The following is a 20,407-nucleotide window of genomic DNA, read 5'->3' on the forward strand; positions in this document are numbered from 1 at the left end:
AACTTCTAAAATTTCACAAATCCATCTGCTCAATTCTAGAGCTGATATTTAAGTTGGTATAAGTTTTAACTATTCATGTGCCTTCCTTAATGTCCCTTCCAGTTTTTGCTTTGCTCCAACTAAGAAAGCACTGTCTAGTGAGGATTTGTTTAGAAAAACACATTGTAAGTTTTTTTTTCCATTATCCTGTTCACATTCCCAGTTTTATCCTGAAGTGTTATGTTGAATAGACAGCTCCAATTAAATAATACGAAAACCTCTCATATTGTTCCTACGTGTCTGTACATCTTGATTTCCCACGTCTAAGTCTTACTGTTCTCTGCATGCAGGAATCTGACACCGATGAGGATTCAGATGATAAAGGTGGAAGGAGAAGAAAAGGAAAGACTTTGAGCCCGGTAGCAAGCAAAGGAAAGATAAAGGAAGAACTCAGCTTGAAGAGGAGACTCATGGGCTTGTACCGAGGTCTCATTGAACATGTGGTAAGTTAAAAAAATCAGCATTTAGCTGCCAGAACATTTTTGCATGTGTAAGCGCCTGCTGCTGAAAGGTTTTCAAGTGTACCTAAACAAATCACAGGACAGCTTTACCATTTGAGAGTTATCAAGAAAATTTATTGCATTTGTAATGGTATTTTGAATATCATTCAGTATCTAAAGATATCTATTTGCCTGTTGCGCAGAGATATGTAATTTACTCTGATAAGTTTGTTTCATTTTTCCGCATAGTTTTTGTTCGCAATCGATTTCGCCACCTGCCTGGTGGCCTCGTCAGGCATGTACTGTCTTGCTGTGGGTGGCGTGATTACTTTTTTTTTCCACTTGCACTCATTGTGGCACTAGTTGGTGTGTGGTGAAATCTATCATAAACCAAAACTACGCGGAAAAATGAAACGTGAACTTATCAGAGTAAAACTGTTCAATAGTTGACCGTAAACAATAATTTTTAATTGTATTATTCAATACTAAAAATATCAGGGTTGGTGCCAACAATTTACTTCTAGTCAAGTAATATGATAGGTACTTGCATTTCAGTTGCATGGTGATATAACTGAGTTTTGGAAATAAGTATCCACAATGCTTCATAATACATTTTTATAAAATTAACTATTGAATAAGTTTCAATATGAGTGTGAATGCAGTTGTACATCTTAGATTGTTTTGCATTCTCAAAATATTCCCATACCTTTTTTTTAATCATTACCACTTGTAACAAGAAGAAATGTGCTTTTTCTAATATTAAATAGTGAATTAATTGTATTTTCCAGTACACAGTGAAAGAATATTGTGTCACAGATAAATTCTTGTTTATTTTTTTTATTTAACCTGAGATAAGAAAGCAATGTTATTGGACATTATCCAATGTCTATTGCTTTTAACTCAGGGGTGATTCCTCCATGTAAGAAGTGAGGAACTTCCTACAGTTCATTTGTACTTATTTCCAGTTCTCTACTTTTGTAAGAGTTTAATGAGCATTATAAAGTTATGAGCCCAATTGATCTGTTGCCAAAGACAAACTTCTTTGCCTGCTGGCTGCCGCTGAGCCGCTGAGGAAGCTTTCTCGCCACACTACACCCAGATGGGTGAGGGCAGTGCAAGCAAGGGAGGGGGTTTGCCCAGTTATACGTTCCGCGTGGAAGCTCCAGTAGTTTCCTCAATCTTTGATTCCAAACCTAGCACAATGTGTTTGTAGTTCTAAACCTTGCAAAATTTGAACTTCGTTGACACATAGCACACTGTGATGGTAAAATCCAGCATCATCTCAAAAAAATGGGCGTCCCTGGGAAATAGAGAAATTGAATTCTAATGAAGATATTTTGAGGATTTTTTTTTTAAAAAGATCTTCAGATTTTGTTTGTACTTCTCCAGCGGACTTGTTTCAAACAAAAGGAAGTATGCCGACCAAGGAACAAGCTTTTACAGGCCTTCGTCCATCCTCTTGTTTTCATATTTTCTTTATCCTCCCCGATTTAACAAATGAGGAACATTTTATAAAAGGTAGTAAGTTTGGGGACAAATAAACTGACGGCGTTACCAGTCATCAAGCACTATACTGAACCCATTTTATTCAATGATTGAAATTCCTAATAATAATAATAAATAATAAATAATGCAGTTCAGAACTCCAAAATAGCTGCATAAATTGAACTTAAAACTACAACAGTCATCAGAAAATGATAATGATAATAATAATTGTGTAAAAATAACAATAATAGGCCCTAGCATAATTTTATCGCATTTAGCATAATTTAAGTGTTGAAGCAGCACTTTTTATATTTTGAAGTTGGTATGGGCAAAGCTGTCCTTAAATCACACATGACAACAGGCAGGGAGGGCCTGCAGCTAACATTATAAATGCAATGGCTAGTACAAGGTACATGCGATACGTGTGACTGTGTAGTTGAATGCCGGACCCTGTGGCCAAGTGGTTAGCACATCGTGCTGCGACGCCAAGGGTCCCAGGTTCGAATCCTACTCGGGCTTGGTTGTTTGTGAATGTCCATTCGTCAGTTTCATCATTTCATCACTCATCCCCATCTTCGCTAATTAGCCAAGAGGCACAAAACGCAAAGTAAAATAAACTAAATCAATCAATCAATGTGTAGTTGATTGCATTTTTGAAAACTTTCCTTGGTCTGTTTACCATAACATCCTACACCCAAAAAAATCCACGAGTCGCTACTGTTTTAACTATACTTATTTTAACACTACATATTGAGAGAACACCTGTTCTCTAAACTCCAGGTGAACAGCCGCTCCCTGTGGCAGAGTGGTTACAACATCGTGTTACGATGCCAGGGGTCCAGGGTTCAAATCATGGCCTGGGTATGGATATTTGTGAGTGTCCATTCATCATATCCTCACTCATCCTCATCTTCGCAAATTAGCCAAAAGTGGCACAAAAATCAAAGTAAAATAAAGCAAATCAAATCAAAATCAAATCCAAGTGAACAAATAGTATGTTTGCCAGTGGTGGGTATTGAAACCTGAAGATGAGAGAAGAGGTGCTCTTTCGAAATATGGTGTTAGAATAAGTATTGTCAAAAGTACTAGACAATGGATAATGTCTAGAGGCATGTATATTTCGTTTTTTACGAAAACACGAAATGTGAAATAACACATTGTAATGTTAATTTTTCTAGTTTCTGAAAGGTGTGAGATGCATTTTTGTACCAAATTTTTCTGCCCTGTTTTGTCACAAAATGATGCGAAATGAACTGCAAAATAGACTCTTAAACACGAAATTTAGAGTTTATTTACCGACCCGACACTTTCTGAAGTCAGAATTATCCTGTGAGTTATGCAATTCACAATAAATTTATTAATTCTGCTGTACATATGTATTTGAGAAGCAAAAATGGACCTCTTTATACAGGAATAAACTTAATATTCTGGTAACAACATAAATGTTCTATTAGATGGGATGTTTATTTTGTGCAGTAAGTGCAGTTCTTAATTCATATTTGGGATGATATTCCAATTTTTAAAACCAAAATGTCATTTTGTAAACCGCTTTTTCCCCTGCTATAACAGCGAAATTTTATTTTATTTACCACTTTTGAACCCTAAATTGACAATTGTTTTTTTTTCCGAAATGTTGCTTTTTTATTCACCAAAAATATGTGCCTCTAATAGTGTCCAATTAACATTGCTTTCTAAAGTAGAACCATTGACACTAACATTTAGAGAATCATTAACTTGAGATACCATTCAATTTTTGTTTCCTCTGAGCAGCAAGAAGACGGCAGGCAACCGATTTTGATGTTTATGGAGAAACCTTCCAAAAAGTTGTACCCAGATTACTACCAGGTGATTGCAGAACCGATCGACATGTTGACCATTGAAGCCAACATTAAGAGTGAAAAGTATTCAACTTTAGATGAGTTAGTGGAAGACTTTAAGGTAAGTGAGATACAAGATCTTAACAATAAAGTAGTACATTGGTACTGGAAAATTTTGGGTATAAAGGTAATGGGCAATACTAGATATTGTGTGAGGTGTAGTTCAGTGTCTAAATTGGTGAAAAGTCTGGTTAGTTGCTTTGCTTGTACAAGGGTTCGGCTGGCAACTATGGATCGGTACTATTGTTAGTGGTAATGGTTCATAATTAAGTATCGATAGTAAGAATGGGCTGATACTGATAAAGTACCAATATAAAATTTACTGATCCAATATAAAATTCTACATGGTCCTTGAAGAATGTGGATGGTTGATTAATCTCCTTAATAAATGTATGTTACCATATGACTGCAATGCAAAAGAAGCTGCATATTTAGACATTTAATTTTTAAAAGTAGATAATGGAGATTATATGATTAGAATATCCATAAAAATTATAACAAAATGGCAGAATATTGCACTAAATATAAGATCTTTGTATGGATTGGTAAAATTATTGGTAATTTTAATGATACACTGATATGACTATAACGGCTGATACTGATAGAGTACCGATTAATCTGTCCCATCCCTAATCGATAGCATTTATTGTTTTGGGTAACTTTTCAAAGCCCCAAATTAATAACCATGCAAAGTTACACTCGACAAACATTGTATTTCATGCTTCCCAGGTTTTATTAACCTGATGTGTAATTGTAACAAGGAGTGTACATAATTAAGACGATACTCTTATACTGCTGATACCACTAATTTTGGATCTTCTATTAGCAATGCTTTATTTAAAATATTTTATACAACTAAGTTTTTTTTTTAGTGTTTAAAATTTTGCATCCACTGAGATTGTAATTGAATGTGTTTATTTTTCTCTCCTTGAACACAGCTAATGTTTAATAACTGCCGCCAGTACAATGAGGAACGGTCTGTTATTTATGAAGATGCTAACAAGCTGGAGAAAGTCCTCAATGAGAAAATGAAGGATGTGACTCCTGTGCATGAAATTGTGCGGAAAGTAATCAGAGTGTAAGTAGTCATCGAATTTGAACTTCCATACTTGTTATTGTTAGAAATTCATTTCACGTAGAAAACTATACAGTGGAACCTCAATTTTATATTTTCAAGGAGACTAAGATGAAAGAACTTAAAATGCATGGAAATTCTATAACATTTTGCTCATTGCAAATATGAAGAATGAATGTATAATGCGGGAAAATCTAAAGTATGGGAATGTAAAATCAGGGTTCCATTGGAACTCCTCATTTTACATTCCAGGATTTTACATTTTCCCACATTATACATTCAATCTTGATGGTCCCAATGCCAACTGCCATGCCAGAGTGGTTTTCACAGTGCGTTACGACACCAGGGGCATAGGTGTTCTTTGCAAGTCTCCCATCATCAATTTCATCATATCATCACCCATCCTTGTAAAATAGCCAAAAGTAGCAAAAGATGTAACATTTATGTTCCACTGTATGTACTTTTCTGCATATCTTCCAATTATAATGGACATGAGGCTCAAATGCAGTGATGTACCAATAAGAAATTTTTGCTGAAATCTGTATAGACTAAAATTTACCAACCTGACGTAAAATTGCACATGTTCCTTGAAGAACACTAGTAGTTCTTCAATATCCTTAATTAGTGCATGTAACCAGGTACTGGCATGTGTTTTGCTTTGAAAAAGAGAGCATTTACTGCGAAAGACTGGGCATAAGAATTATACTTACAAACAAAAATATTAACAAACTTACAGGCTAGATGCATCAGACCAGTAAAATTATTGTTCTGTATCAACTGATCATTGCACCACACAATGAAAGCACATAGGGGAATGTGAAAGTAGGGCCCCACATATTCACAATCTCTGCATTTTTTAGGTGATGTGCTCCATGCTCCAGTCACCTTCACCCATATCCCCCCATTTACTTGAGGTTGGTTGATTTGATTTGATTTGATTTGTTGTTTTAAGTCCACTTTATGCACAGTAAGGCTAATCGGGACTGGACCTACAGTTTAAAGTGGGTTCCGAACCACTTGTGCCTCCACCGGGTATCGAACCCGGGACCCCTTGATTACAAGGTGACGATGCTACCACAGCGCCATCGGGGAGGCCTTGAAGTTGGTTGAACTCAAAAGCAACTTTATGCAGTGACAAGGTTGAAATAATTCCAACCTTAGATCATCCACCTGGATGATCTAACCTGCTTCTTCTACATGGAAATCAGATGCCCACACCTACTTCTTAGCCTTTTCCTAAGTTAGCACAGAAGTTAAGCTTCTGTCCTTATATAATTTTTCTTTCCACCATGTTCCAGTTCTGCCCTGTGTTTGCAGTCTCCTGATCTTGGTTTTTCCTCTCACCTTTATTTCCTCTTCTTGTGCAGCTTATGTTGTTGCTGCCAGACTCTTCTTGCTACATCCTCTTCACCTTTCAAAACCTCCTCGATCACACCTTACCTATTCCTGTCAGCCTCATAACCTCTATTCTCTGTGAGATGTCCTCGTTTGGGTAATATGTCTCTTCTGGTCTTCCCTATTTTACTCCTTAAGAATCTTAGTCTACATGCCACCGAAAGTTCAGGGTTTGGACATGTAATGAATCAAAAATAATTCCAACAGGGGAAAAAGTAATATTGAATAATAAAAATAATTCAAGACATGTGTGGTAATAATCAATGGTGAACTACAACACCTCTAGTGAGGAGAAGAGAAGATTGGCTGCTCAATCTCCATAAATAATGATACAATTGCGGAGTGTTTAGCACATCGTGCTACGACACCAGGGGTCCCGGGTGCGAATCCTGGCCTGGCATGGATGTTTGTGAGTGTCCATTCATCCATATCATCACTCATCTTCTCAAATTAGCTATAAGTAGCACAAAAGGCGAAGTAAAATAAAGCAAATCAATCAATCAAGCTCCATAACAAACTTGCTACTTGAGGCAGGTCACCTAAAAATGTACTGCGACAAAATCTGCTGGATGCAAAGCTTGAAGGCCAATTTTGCCCCAGATTTGGTCCTAAAGAGAAAGATCAAAGGAGTTCTGCTTACTATTACATTCAGGAAAATTGGAAATTGTTTTAGTTTAGTCTCAGGGAGAGGGGTTGTGGGAGGTTCAGAAAGAGAAAAGTAAAGCAATAAACGCAGTGTTGAAACAAACAGAGCTTTCTCTGCTTGGTAAAATTCTCGTCAATTTGTTGTTAGTTTTAGAAGTCTTGTGCAAGAGGTTATCCTTTAATGTTGCATTTTTTTTTCGTAGTATAATCAAAAGGTTCAGGGAGCGGGGGAGGGGGGGGGGAAGTTGATCGCCATTTACTCTTCTAATGTTGATTGACAACTTATTTCTAAATTTAGGTGTCTCAGAGATGGGAAGGTATCACTTCTGTTTATGTCATGCTTCTTCATGATGGAAGTTTGTTTGACTTTAAGTCCACTTTATGCATAGATATGCTATTCAGGAGGACTGGACTGGCAGTTCAAAGTGGGATGCAAACCACTGTGTGCCCCCACCAAATATCAAACCAGTGATCCCTTGATTTACTAGAAGTTCAAGGTTGCTGGGTAAATAAAAATGGCAAACTTTATAAGTAGGGTGCAGATTTATAGGCACTAAAAACCTCTCAAATAGGCAGGCAAATAGACATAAAAAATGATTGAAAGAGGCATTTAAAAAGGCACTATAAAATAAGAACAGGTACTGAATTATGCACTTAAAAAGCACCCTAAGATAAAAAATATATATTAAAATAGGCATTGAACATGAACTTATTTCAATTTTCTTCTTGCAATTCAGTCATACTGTATTAGCATTACAGTTTATATAGGTATATAAAAGTACATTAACGATTCACAAACTATTAAAGTTAATAATAGGGCTGAGCTGATACCACAATTTGCCGATACTCATACCCTGACCTATTCCAACCGATAACCTGAATATTTCAAGTATAAAAATACAGAGGCTAGTTACCAAGTTGTACTAACTCATCACATACCTAGGCACGTATCTACGTACAAATATAATTTGGGTAGCCAGTCCGAGCCAAGTGTCTCAGAAATCTAATAATAAAGTGTTTCTATTTAATACATTAATAATGTAATTATAGATCGATTCGTAATGATATGTATTAATTACTTAATTAATTAGTATGTTGTCTTTCCTCCGTTTCTTAGTCTGTAGTTACAACGTTAATACCCATTTTGTTATTTTTTCTTGACTACACAATATTGTTTTTATATAGTAAACAGACGCTGTAAATCCAAAAATAAAACAGAAAATATTCATCATTTATCTTACGTGTAGTTAAGACCACTAAGATTTGTGTAAAAACAACTATGATTGCAAGGAAATTAATGTCAAAAAAGTAAAAAGATTGAATATTTCTTGAATAACAAAAAGAATGATGGTACGTCCATTTGATGAAAAGTGAAGTTCCTGATAAATATTTTATGTCCATTATTGTAAGTAGTGGTGTACATAAATCTTCAAAGGGGCCTCCTTGATGGTGTAGTGGTAATGCCGTCACCTTGTAATCAATAAATCCCAGGTTCGATACTGAGTGGAGGCACATAGTGGTTCGGGCCCCACTTTAAAGTGTAGGTCCAGTTCCGAATCCCGATTAGCTTATCTGTGAATAAAGTGGACTTGGATCAAAAACTCAATCTTCCTTAGTACTATCATTCAAAGCCATATGGTCCCAATCTAATCTTGGCAGAAATAAATAACCCTTATTGACCGATACTGACACACACACATGAAGAGAAGAGGACAAGAAGAAATCGTTGAATCCCATTCTGCTTGAACGTAGATAAAACAGAGCTAATTTCACAGTGACCTTCAGCCCTTTTTTTCCAAGAACTCTGCAACTACCTGACCTGGCCTTAGCGCGGTGGGTGGTTTAAAGACATCCACCTATCTTACCACCACGAGCTTCAAGCAAGAATTGGCAATGAATGGTTTATTTCCCACAGCGTTAACTAAGAAGTTCCATGCCCTCACCTCGTGGTCACGTTTGGGTTCAGCTTTCACTTACCCATGCCTTTGATCTTGCCATCTGCTTCCCAGAAGTGGTGGGGTTTTATCCAGTGTTTCTAGGAAAATCTATGGAACTTCCTGTGCTGGTCTCCCAATCTGTTACAAGGAAGGGTAAACGAACTTTTGAAGAGGACAAATGTTGAGACGAGCTGTTGCCCTTGCCCGCTCTTCTAGCCACTGAAAATATTTGGTATCCGTAAAAGAAAATCAACCAATACTCACCGATGCCGGTATCGGGTCAGCCCTAGTTAATACCATTTTGATTGAAATTCACATTTGCGAGGAATCGTCACTTAAAGCAATTTTCATAAAAATAACTTGTGCTAACGACTGTTGCATGCATAATTGTTCACAAGTGATAATAAAAACAATTTGCACCATTTTAACAAAAAAAATAATTAATGGATATTCCAATTAAAATTTCTCTGAAGATGTGAAATTGTGTTGCAATTAGTACTGATTGCACACAAATGTTTCACAAACAATTGACAATAGTTTGAATCAAATCCTCATTTTCAGGTAAGCAAGGATAACACAACCTGGTTAATTTAAATCATGTGTGCCTTGTAATCAATGGGTCCCGGGATCGATATTTGCTTGAGTGACATGGCACATGGGTTTGAATCCCACTTTAGACTGTAGGTCCAGTCCCGATTAGCCTGTCTGTGTATGGAGTAGATTTAAAATAACAAATCAAACAGTTTAAAGCACTTGCATATTTTTTGCACGAGTATATGAGCTGTTTATCTGTGTATGCACATGAAATTTTAGAATAAATAATATCATTTGACTTAGTGTCAGTGCTCTCTCATTGTCACCATGTTAAACCATAGGAGCAACCTCCCAGTTAATCCAAAACTCGTCCAAACATCTCCCAACCTAACATATTTCACTTCAAGCGCTGCTTAGTGTAATTTCCTACATGCAACACGAGGTCACTAAACTAAATTTTTCTCATAATTTAGCATTATTGTATTGAGAACTGAGGTAATGTAAGATAATGGCTCGTCAGTGTGCATTGCCATTGATCCTTGTTTCGAATAACACGAGAGGTAGAAAAATATTTTCAGAGGAGTCTGAAATCATGTCAACAGCTGAGTTTTGAACAAGGCCATTATATAAAACTATATATGTATACGTAGTGTTTTCCATGTGTGAAAGAAATATTTATTTGTAAAGCAATTTAACATCATATCTACATCATATAAGCTTGACCGAAAATTACTGTTCCGTCAACCTTGGAGTGGAGTGTTTAGTAGAGCATGGCTATGATGCCAGTACATGACAGTAGCGGTGATTGGGTGCTAAAACTGGGGGTGCAAGGACTATTTGCTTTCCATGGTAGACAAAGCTTAGCATTAAGAGGTCATAGTGCGGGGGCAAAAGTGGCAAAAAATGGAGGTAGGGGCAATGCTCCCCCCCTAATCACCACCACTGATGTCTGGGGTCCTAGGTTTGAACCCTGGCATAGCCCTGGGTTTCCCTTCATCAATTTCATCCCTCGTTGTTGAGATTAGCCAAACGTGGAGAAAAGCAATGCCACATAACAAAAACCAATTTTCCCGTCAGTGATAAAACAAGCTTCTGCAGTAATTCATTTTTTAATTTAAATTATAATGCTTTATAATTTTCAAACACATCTCCACAGATAACTACCTACTACACACACACAATAAAGCAAATGAGTACTTATTGACTCCTACATGCTTTCAGTTTTAAGAAAAAGAAGGCGTGGGTTGGAGTCATTTTGTCCAAGTATGAGTCACCAAGAAGTTGTCCAGTTTGCTTACCCTGATTAAACTACATTTGGAATTTCCAAAGATCTGACATCCCTTGAGACCATCAAATATTTTGAATATCAGGTATGTCAGTTCAACATAAACAAAGGCTTACCTTCTTCAATGTAGGGAAAGCCAAAGGTGCATAAAAAAAGCTGAAGTAAGCAAAAAATGGCAGAATAGGCATTTTAGGCACGATTAAGCAAAATAGGCACTAACCTCCAAAGTAGGCATTTATATTCACTATAAAATGCATTTTCGGACTAGAAACACCATGAAACAAACTTTAAACATTAACACCTATGTTTTACTACAAAGAAATAAAAAAGGCAAATAGGCAAAAATCCACACCCTATTTATAACATCAGCACAGCTTGGGAAGATGTATAAAGTGGTAAACAGTACCTGTTATTTAATGTGACCTGGATGGCTGAATGTATTAAGTGGGAAAACATATACTGGTATTTGAAATAAGACAATCATTTAGTTCACAATGTAAATAGTATATTCACCTCCTTCATAAATGTATGCAACCAAATAGTTCTGATTATTTTTTTATTATTATTAAGAAACAGAAGTGTTGCTTTTGTGCAAAAATGATAGCACTGTGGAACTAAAACAAAGGCTGTTGTAGGACATATCAACTTTGTGGAATTATCCATAGTTATAAGTGAGAATGCAAATCAAGTCCTGAAGGAGATGGACAGTAATATTAATGTAAATATTATTACTACTTAACTAAGCATTATCTTTGTTACAGATCCAAGCCTAAGAAGAATGTTAATGTTCTTGCGCAGAAACTGAGGACTTTATTTGACACCATTAGAGATTACAAGGACCCTAAAAGCAGACAGCTCTCCATGATATTTTTGAAGTTACCTTCAAAGAATGTAAGTTATGACATTGTACATTAAAACCCCATATTATTGTAGTAATAACATCACCTGAGCTAGAACCAATGCTAATGTGATAGTACAAGTGAACTCATACTGATGTATCTTACGATTGAGCCAATCTACTTTGAACTTTTACCAAATACTCCTACTGATTGCCACTGATATCACTACCAAATTGTAGCAACTTAAAATAGTAGAGAATATTTATAAATTTTAATATGTATGCATTCTGTTGGGACTATGCCACATTAATCTGCCAGTGTTTTATTTTTAAATATTCCTAATTTCACGTATGAGATAAACAGAATATTAAAGTAGCTGTCATTTAAGCACAGAATTAATTTTTTTCACACAATTATGGTATAAGATTAAAGAAAATTATGTATTTTGCGTAAGTGCCAGGATATTTAGAAGTGGTAAAAATGTTGCATTTTCTGACCCCATGTGCAGTGGCGTGCCCAGGATTTTCGAAAGGGAGGGGTTATGTATACTTTTCTTGCAAGTCAGCCCTCATTTTGTCATATTTTCCTACCTTTAACGTTCTTTCTTTAGGAATACTGGGCCAAAGGGGGGGTATTACCCCCCTCCCCCCCTTAAGCACGCCACTGCCCATGAGACACCTAGACTCCGGAAAAGTATTCGCAAGTATCAGTGATAGAGTTCCAACCAATACTTTGTGTTTTATTATTAGTATTGGTTTCTATGAAATTTGCTTGTATATGTTTCTGTTTCTTATATTTTATTAAAAACTATGGAATCACTTTTGAAGTATTAAAGCCCATATTCCACTGAGTTAGATTTTGTACTAGATATCATTTCTGGCTGCAGGACTAAGAACTAGTCAAGAAATTCTTGCTTGCTGGCATTCTGGTTAGCTGAGTTTGGCAACTAGGACATGTTCCACTTTGCTGCTGGCTTTTTGGCTCAATGGTGAGAGCAGGTAATCAGAATGCCCTTCTACCACGGATGCTACAAAACTCGGATCCCTTACTTGACAGAATCAAACAAAATAATCTGATCTTGTCACCAAGAGCAATGAAATACCCGTGTGTGCCACTAGCAACCTACACCTAAAGTCCACGTGTTCATTATATCCCCAGTGGTTAACAAAGGGAGCGGTGCTCTTTGTTAAAAGAAACACCCAAGCGGGCAGTTTTCTCTTGAAGTAGAAGCAAACAAACTGGAGTAGGAAAGTGATGTTGCCACATTGAAGAAGATATAAAGAGAAAAGGCAGAAGGAAAGTGTAAAGAAAAAAGAAAAACAAACAAATTAAAGAATATGGAAAGAGAAAGGAAATACAGATAAAGATTAAAAAGGATTAGGCTATATTAATAAAGACAGAAAAGAGGCACATTATAAATCCTCATATTTATATACAGGGTGACTGGTAATTAGATGTATTCCCTGAAAGGGGTTAAAGTATACACAATTTGGAATAAATTTGACCATATGATACCCCGTCCGAAAATTAGTAGTTTTCGAGATAATCGAATTTCAATTGTTTTTTTTTAAAACTGACAATTTTCCACATAAAAAGATGAATTGAGAAAAAAACTGCTCATTGTATGGAACTTATTTCAGCGTTTTCTCATAGCTAACAAATAAGTGGTTTGTTGAAAAAAAGTTTTTCCCAAATAACAATCACATGTAAGTAACGGGTGGGTCTAAACTTACAAGTGATGATAAGAAAATGCACTCTTAGTTTACTTGGCAACGTATTAATAACAAAAATGGTATGGCACGAAGCGTACAAATTACTTAAATTACTTCCTTGTGTCATCTGCTATCCAATAAGGTACAAATGTTGCTAACATTCACATTTGTGTACAAGAAATAATACTTCATTCATCTTCATGTGAATGGAATCAATGAACAATACAATTAAAGAACATTACACATCTTGCTCAAAGTGGGCACCTCCGTTACGAATGCAGGCACGCAGGTTTTTACGGACATTTGGTCTCTTAACTCGTGATGTGATGGTGTCCTTGATGTGTTGACCAGCTGTTAAGATTCTCTCCCTGAGCTCTTTTTGCAAGTTTACCGGTGTCTTGTCATGTGGGTCCAAATGTAAAAGTCGCAAGGCCTCAAATCGGGGGATCGAGCTGGCCAGGTAATCGGGCCACGTCGGCCAATCCATTTCTTTGGGTAATTTTCATCCAGTCACTGTCGCACGCCCAGGCAGAAGTATGGATGGGCGTAATCATCAATCATTTGATTGAGCCATTTTTCCTGACCCAAATCTTAAATGGCATCACTTATGAACATTTTTTGAGGAACGGGATGGTAATGTTGTTGGAGGATGTGCCTCTATCTACAAGATGTGACATGATTTATCAGCATGATGACTGCCCAGCTCGATCCCCCGATCGATTTGAAGCCTTGTGACTTTTGCATTTGGAGCCACATGACAAGACACGGGAAAAACTCGCAAGAAGAGCTCAGGTAGAAGATCTTAACAGCTGGTCAACACATCAAGGACACCATCACATCACGAGTTAAGAGACCAAATGTCCGTAAAAACCTGCGTGCCTGCATTCGTAACGGAGGTGCCCACTTTGAGCAAGACGTGTAATGTTCATTGATTCCATTCACATGAAGATGAATGAAGTATTATTTCTTGTACACAAATGTGAATATTAGCAACATTTGTACCTTGTTGGATAGCAGATGACACAAGGAAGTAATTTAAGTAATTTGTACGCTTCGTGTCATACCATTCTTGTTATTAATACGTTGACAAGTAAACTAAGAGTGCATTTTCTTATCATCACTTGTAAGTTTAGACCCACCCGTTACTTACATGTGATTGTTATTTGGGAAAAACTTTTTTTCAACGAACCACTTATTTGTTAGCTATGAGAAAACGCTGAAATAAGTTCCATACAATGAGCAGTTTTTTTCTCAATTCATCTTTTTATGTGGAAAATTGTCAGTTTTTTTAAAAAAACAATTGAAATTCGATTATCTCGAAAACTACTAATTTTCGGACGGGGTATGATATGGTCAAATTTATTGCAAATTGTCTCTACTTTAACCCCTTTCAGGGAATACATCTAATTACCAGTCACCCTGTATATATATCTCTACTCGAAAAATATTTTATTCAGAATAAATATGTATATATATAAAAATCAAAGAAGGTAAAAGGAAACACTCACCGGACAGTAGAAAAATTCAAAATTTTCGCTAACTTCGTAGCATCATCGGTGTGAGGAGAAAGAGACGGAACCGGAAATTGGGACCCTGCAGAGTGGCCAGGTCCCCATCGAAGAAGAAGCGGTGTGTAGAACGAAAAAACACTGTTTCATCATCAGGCTCGTTGGAAACTATGAGTGGGCAGGATGGATCGGGAGGGACGGAGGGATGAGGTGGGTTAAGGTAGGGACGTTACTGGTTGGCCTTGTTCAGGCCAGGTGGAGTGGTTGCACTCATGGCCGATATATAGACCCTCTCCCATCTTTTGCGAACAGAGGTGTTGGCTCGTTGGGGTAGGAGATGGATGATCGCTACCCGGAAGCAATCATTGAAAGGGATGTTGTGGTGGTTGGTGTGAACGGCGACAGTGAAGTCCAGGTTGTGGGTGGAGGAGCGGTGGTTATTGATGCGGAGGTTGAGGGCAGTAGATGTTTCCCCCAGGTAAAAATCACCACAGATGTTGCAGGTGAGGATGTAGATTAGGTTTGAGGCATGGCAGGTCCACTTGGGATGGAGGGTAAATTTGCCAGTGGCCGTGTGCACCTGGAAGGTGTGAGGTAATGAGGGTGGGGCAGGTCTTGCACCTGGGGCGGTTGCATTTATGGGCAGGGGAGTGTTGGATGTGTGGTGAAGGAGTGTTGTGGACCAGGATGTTTTGGAGGTTGGGGGGGGGGGGGGCATCTGAAAACCACTCTGGGTTTGTCGGGAAATATGTTTTTGGTTTCAGGATCACTGTGGAGACTTGGGAGAAGAGAGTGTAGTGTGTACCTGATTTTGTTGAAGTGGGGATGATATTGGGTGATGAGTGCAGGTGGGTTGGTTGCAGCAGGTTTCTAGGTGGTAGTGGTGTGTGAGGCAGCTCGCGATATGTGCTTGGTGACCAGGATGGAGGTATATCCGCGGTTGACCAGGGCCTGGTGTAGGCAGAGGTTATAATTCTGGCGGGAGGTGGGTGAAGTGTTCAGGTGCTGTCCCCTGAGGGCCAGAGAGAATGGAATGGCATGGCACACACGGCCACTGGCAAATTTACCCTCCATCCCAAGCATCTCCACCCACAACCTGGAGTTCACTGTCGCCGTCCACACCAACCACCACAACATCAGTTTCAATGACTGCTTCCGGGTAGCGATCATCCATCTCATATCCCAACCAGCCAACACCTCTGTTCGCCAAAGATGGGAGAGGGCCTATATATCGGCCATGAGTACAACCACTCCACCTGGCCTGAACAAGGCCAACCAGTAACGTCCCTACCTTAACCCACACCTCATCCCACCCTCCCAACATACCTCATCCCTCCGTCCCTCCCGACCCATCCTGCCCACTCATAGTTTCCAATGAGCCTGGTGACGAAACAGTGTTTTTTTTTCGTTCTACACACCGCTTCTTCTTCAATGGGGACCTGGCAACTCTGCAGGGTCCCAACTTTCGGTTCCGTCTCTTTCTCCTCACACCGATGATGCTACGAAGCTAGCGAAAATTTTGAATTTTTCTACTGTCCGGTGAGTGTTTCCTTTTACCTTCTTTGATTTTTACTTAGCCCTTTTGGCCCTCCTTGCTTTTATCCTATATATATATATATATATATATATTTTATATATTTACTGTACTTCAATTATACAAATGGAATAAATATGCAATTTATCTAAAAAAACTCAACTATACTTGGTTATTCATGGCAGTATTGAAGGTTAACCTTGGACAGGTCAACCAACGCCTTTGTGTGAGATTGTATGCAACCCGCCAATCTTTCTAGCATAAAGGTGCATACGCTATTCGCAAGCACTTCCAAATAAGGTCATGTGACCTTAACAATATTTTAAGATAAAATATATGCTTTCTTATGATACAAATCAGGTATGTGAATAATGTCTGATCACATTTATACCCAAATATTAACTTTTGTAATATTTCCACTTATTTTACGTTCAAGTTTCAAGAAAAATTAATTTTTTTCTTGCAATGGCATAATTCGCCATCGTGCTCAAGCCACATGGAACAAAGCGATGATTCGGTACACACGTTAGCATGCTTTGTTTCGATGAGGAAATGGGTAGATCTACCGAACCTGTACGTTCACATGAGCTCATGCAACACTATTATCTGAAAGCTGGCTTACCTCCATCATGCGGTGAGGAAACAAAGCAGTCCACTACAATGCCTTATTCTTTCATCTGCAATGAAAGTCCAGCTGACGCACCGAAAGTTCTGCGAACGTTATTACGTTCACCCGATGTTCATTGACGACTGGCAATCCATCGGCACCATCCACCTTTTTCCTGAACTGAGAAATCCGAAGATTTACATCTCACATTTTCAATTGCGAAGCAGCTCCATTTCCACCATCTTTCCGCGGAATCGCATCCCACTCCGTTTTTACATACTTTCGCAGCACGTTTTGACCAAAAATATCATAACATATAAATGAATGCTTAATTGAGTTTTATGGACGTGCGTGTGTGTATCAAGGATCTTTATGTAATTATAACATATATAATTCTAATTGTCTATTTATGCAATAGCATGGAGTGTATCACGCTGTATATTTTATTATCTAAGTTTACGTGTGCAGATTGCAGCACCCCGTAAAACCACTGTCAGACCGAAACATCCCTGTGCATAAGATGACACCAAGCCTAACGGGTTTATTCTTTTGAGAATGAAAGATTCGATAAACTTAGGTCAAACTGCACTACAATGAAACTAAAATAACAATGAAATAGATTTTGCCATATAGTTGACAAACAGGTGAGACGTATTTTACGGTTTAAATATGTAGAATGGCCAGTGCCATCTAGCGATTCTTGCCGATACTAACATAACCAGAGATGCTTTCTTTCAGCACCTGCACTCCATCTATCATGAATTCTCTTCACCTCATGTACATATGACCATTGGAAATAAAATGTTTAGCTCAAACTTCCAGCATACGAAAGCAAAACAGTGAGATAAATAAGCCTTATGACAACTTCATACTTCAATCACTCCATAACATATCATCTCATACACACAGTGTAATTTGAGACTGCATAATAGAGGTCTGCACGGGCCAGGCCCTCGGGCCTAGGCCCGCCCCGGCCCGCGGGCCGGACTCGGGCCATAAATAACTAGAACTTCTCGGGCTCGGGTCGGGCCCGGACCTCGTGGCTATTTTGTTAGCGAATATTGTCATCGAAAAATAATTTTTAATTATTGAAATTATGGTTTACTTCGAGAATGAGAATACATTTTTTTTAGAACAGCTAGTTAACGAAGTACAACAGTGCCCATTTTTTTTTTCAAATGCTGAATTGGAAAGTAATTTTAATTATGTTTTCGGGCTCGGGCCGGGCTCATGTTTAATTATTATCGGACTCGGGTCGGGTTCGGGTTTCTTTTCCTCAGGCCAGGCCGGACTCGGGCCTTACAATTTAGGCCCGTGCAGACCTCTACTGCATAAACAAATTGTATCACTTCACAACTTCAGCTGCTAATAACTTCGTAACTTCTGAAGAGAGGTGTAAAGATATTTGAAACTAACAAGGGAAACAATACAGTGCTTACCTGTGACAACAAGTATCTTAATTACTATTTAATGGACACATTTGGTATGTGGCATTTGAAGACTTGTTTTTGTGTTAAAGGTCTAACTGTAATATTCTCTTTCTAATAACGGTTTTAAGAAAATAAATGTGTGTTAAAATTATTCTGTAATATGAACTATTAAAATAATCTTGGTAGAATCAAAACACAAGAAAAGAGGAAATATCTTTGTGGCAGTCACATTAACTCGTCAATGATCCAAAAATACTTACTTCTTCACAAGCCTTGAATATAGTTCATAATTTGAAAGACATTTGTCACATAAATGGTAATCAGAACTATGAGATGAATCCAATCTTTAGCAAATGTACTGTATAAGAAAAACAAATTACATACTTGCAAACCAAATTTGTCACAAGTGCCATGTGAAACCAAAACTACGAGGGTCACTATTTATATTTTGAGCCTTGGCAACACTGATTGAAGATAGGCGCGATTTGACGTTTGCACGGAATCGTCTGGCATTATTGACCATAACGTACTTCAAATGTTTTGTCAATAGCTTCATTTGTGTTGTTTATGTTGCCTTGGAGATTGCGCGACAAGAATAAAATCGAATTAACTCGTGAACATTTTCGTGCGATGATTTTTTACGATTTTCGACATGGATTATCAAGACAAGAGTGCATCGATCAACTTGCTTCCACATTTGGCGATGAAGCCCCATCCTTTGCCACTGTGAAACGCTGGTATAACGAATTTAATCGTGGCCGCCATTTGCTCACGACGAGATTCGTGAAGGTCATCCAAAATCAGTTGTTGTTCAAGAAAACATTGATGCTGTGCAAAACCTAATACTGCAAGATCGTCATGTGACATACTGTGAGATTGAGGCAACCATAGGCATTAGTTCCACCAGCATATATAAAATATTACATGATCATTTAGCTGTGAGAAAGGTATGTTCTCGTTGGATCCCACACAATTTGACAAAAACTCAAAAAGACGCTCGCATCAATTGGTGCAAACAAATGCTCAATAAATACAATCGTGGTGCTTCAAAAGGCGTATATAAGATTGTAACAGGTGACGAATCATGGATATATGCATATGAGCCGGAACGTAAACAGCAGTCGACTGTATGGGTGTTTCAGGATAAACCCAATCCAACAAAAGTTGTTCGCGCTCGAAGCACATCGAAACAAATGGTCGCCTGTTTTTTCGGGAAAACTGGTCATGTGGCAACTGTGCCTTTAGAGGAACGTAAAACGGTCAACTCTGAATGGTACACAACAATTTGTTTGCCAGAGGTCTTCGGTCAAATACGGAAAACAAACAAACGCCGTCGGATCATTCTTCATCAAGACAATGCCAGCTGTCACACATCTCGTCTAAGAACCGATTTTATGAACAGTCAAAAAATCGAATTGATGGGTCATCCGCCGTACAGTCCTGATTTGGCATCCAATGACTTCTTCTTGTTCCCGAATGTCAAGAATAAATTGCGTGGACAACGATTTTCGTCGGCGGCTTTGCAAATGGTTCGAACGAATGCAAAAGTGTATTGACCATAAAGGAGAATACTTTGAAAAACAATAAAGCAGTTTTCAATGCCAAATTCCTGTTTTTTCATTGTTAGGCTCAAAATATAAATAGTGACCCTCGTAATAGCCAGGTAACAATTTAGTGCCAAGTCCAGCTGCCAGATCTTTCTAGTTCTGTGGGAGACTGGCTTAATTCCATCGTTGCTAATCATTTCTCTTCTCTTCATTGTAGGAATATCCCGATTATTATGAAGTGATAAAGAGGCCTATAGATTTGGAGAAGATAGGTCAAAAGCTGAAGGCAGGCCAGTATGAAAGTCTGGACGATATGGTGTCAGATTTTGTTCTCATGTTTGATAATGCATGTAAATACAATGAGCCTGACTCCCAGATTTACAAGGTAAGTGTTACTTGTTTTCCAGTTCTGTATATATATGCTTGATGTCTTGTTTTTGGATGGATGCAGAACATGCATTACCTTAGAAATTTTGAGGGAAAGAGTTTTTCAAAATTTCTGTGCTAATTCTTTTTTT

At 38.0% G+C, this 20,407-nt stretch overlaps 1 protein-coding gene across 1 annotated transcript in view; it reads left to right on the forward strand.

Annotated features, from left to right (window-relative positions):
* Nucleotides 1–20,407, forward strand: part of polybromo (protein) — a 149,900-nt gene that overhangs the window by 51,302 nt on the left and 78,191 nt on the right. Inside the window, exons 12-16 of the mRNA XM_083118454.1 lie at nucleotides 330–482; nucleotides 3,735–3,902; nucleotides 4,780–4,919; nucleotides 11,474–11,603; nucleotides 20,107–20,274. Coding sequence (XP_082974580.1) covers nucleotides 330–482; nucleotides 3,735–3,902; nucleotides 4,780–4,919; nucleotides 11,474–11,603; nucleotides 20,107–20,274 — 759 coding nt within the window. The remainder of the gene's footprint in view (nucleotides 1–329; nucleotides 483–3,734; nucleotides 3,903–4,779; nucleotides 4,920–11,473; nucleotides 11,604–20,106; nucleotides 20,275–20,407) is intronic.

This window comes from Lepisma saccharinum, chromosome 3, assembly GCF_977018435.1.
Source record: "Lepisma saccharinum chromosome 3, izLepSacc3.1, whole genome shotgun sequence".
Taxonomy (NCBI): domain Eukaryota; kingdom Metazoa; phylum Arthropoda; class Insecta; order Zygentoma; family Lepismatidae; genus Lepisma; species Lepisma saccharinum.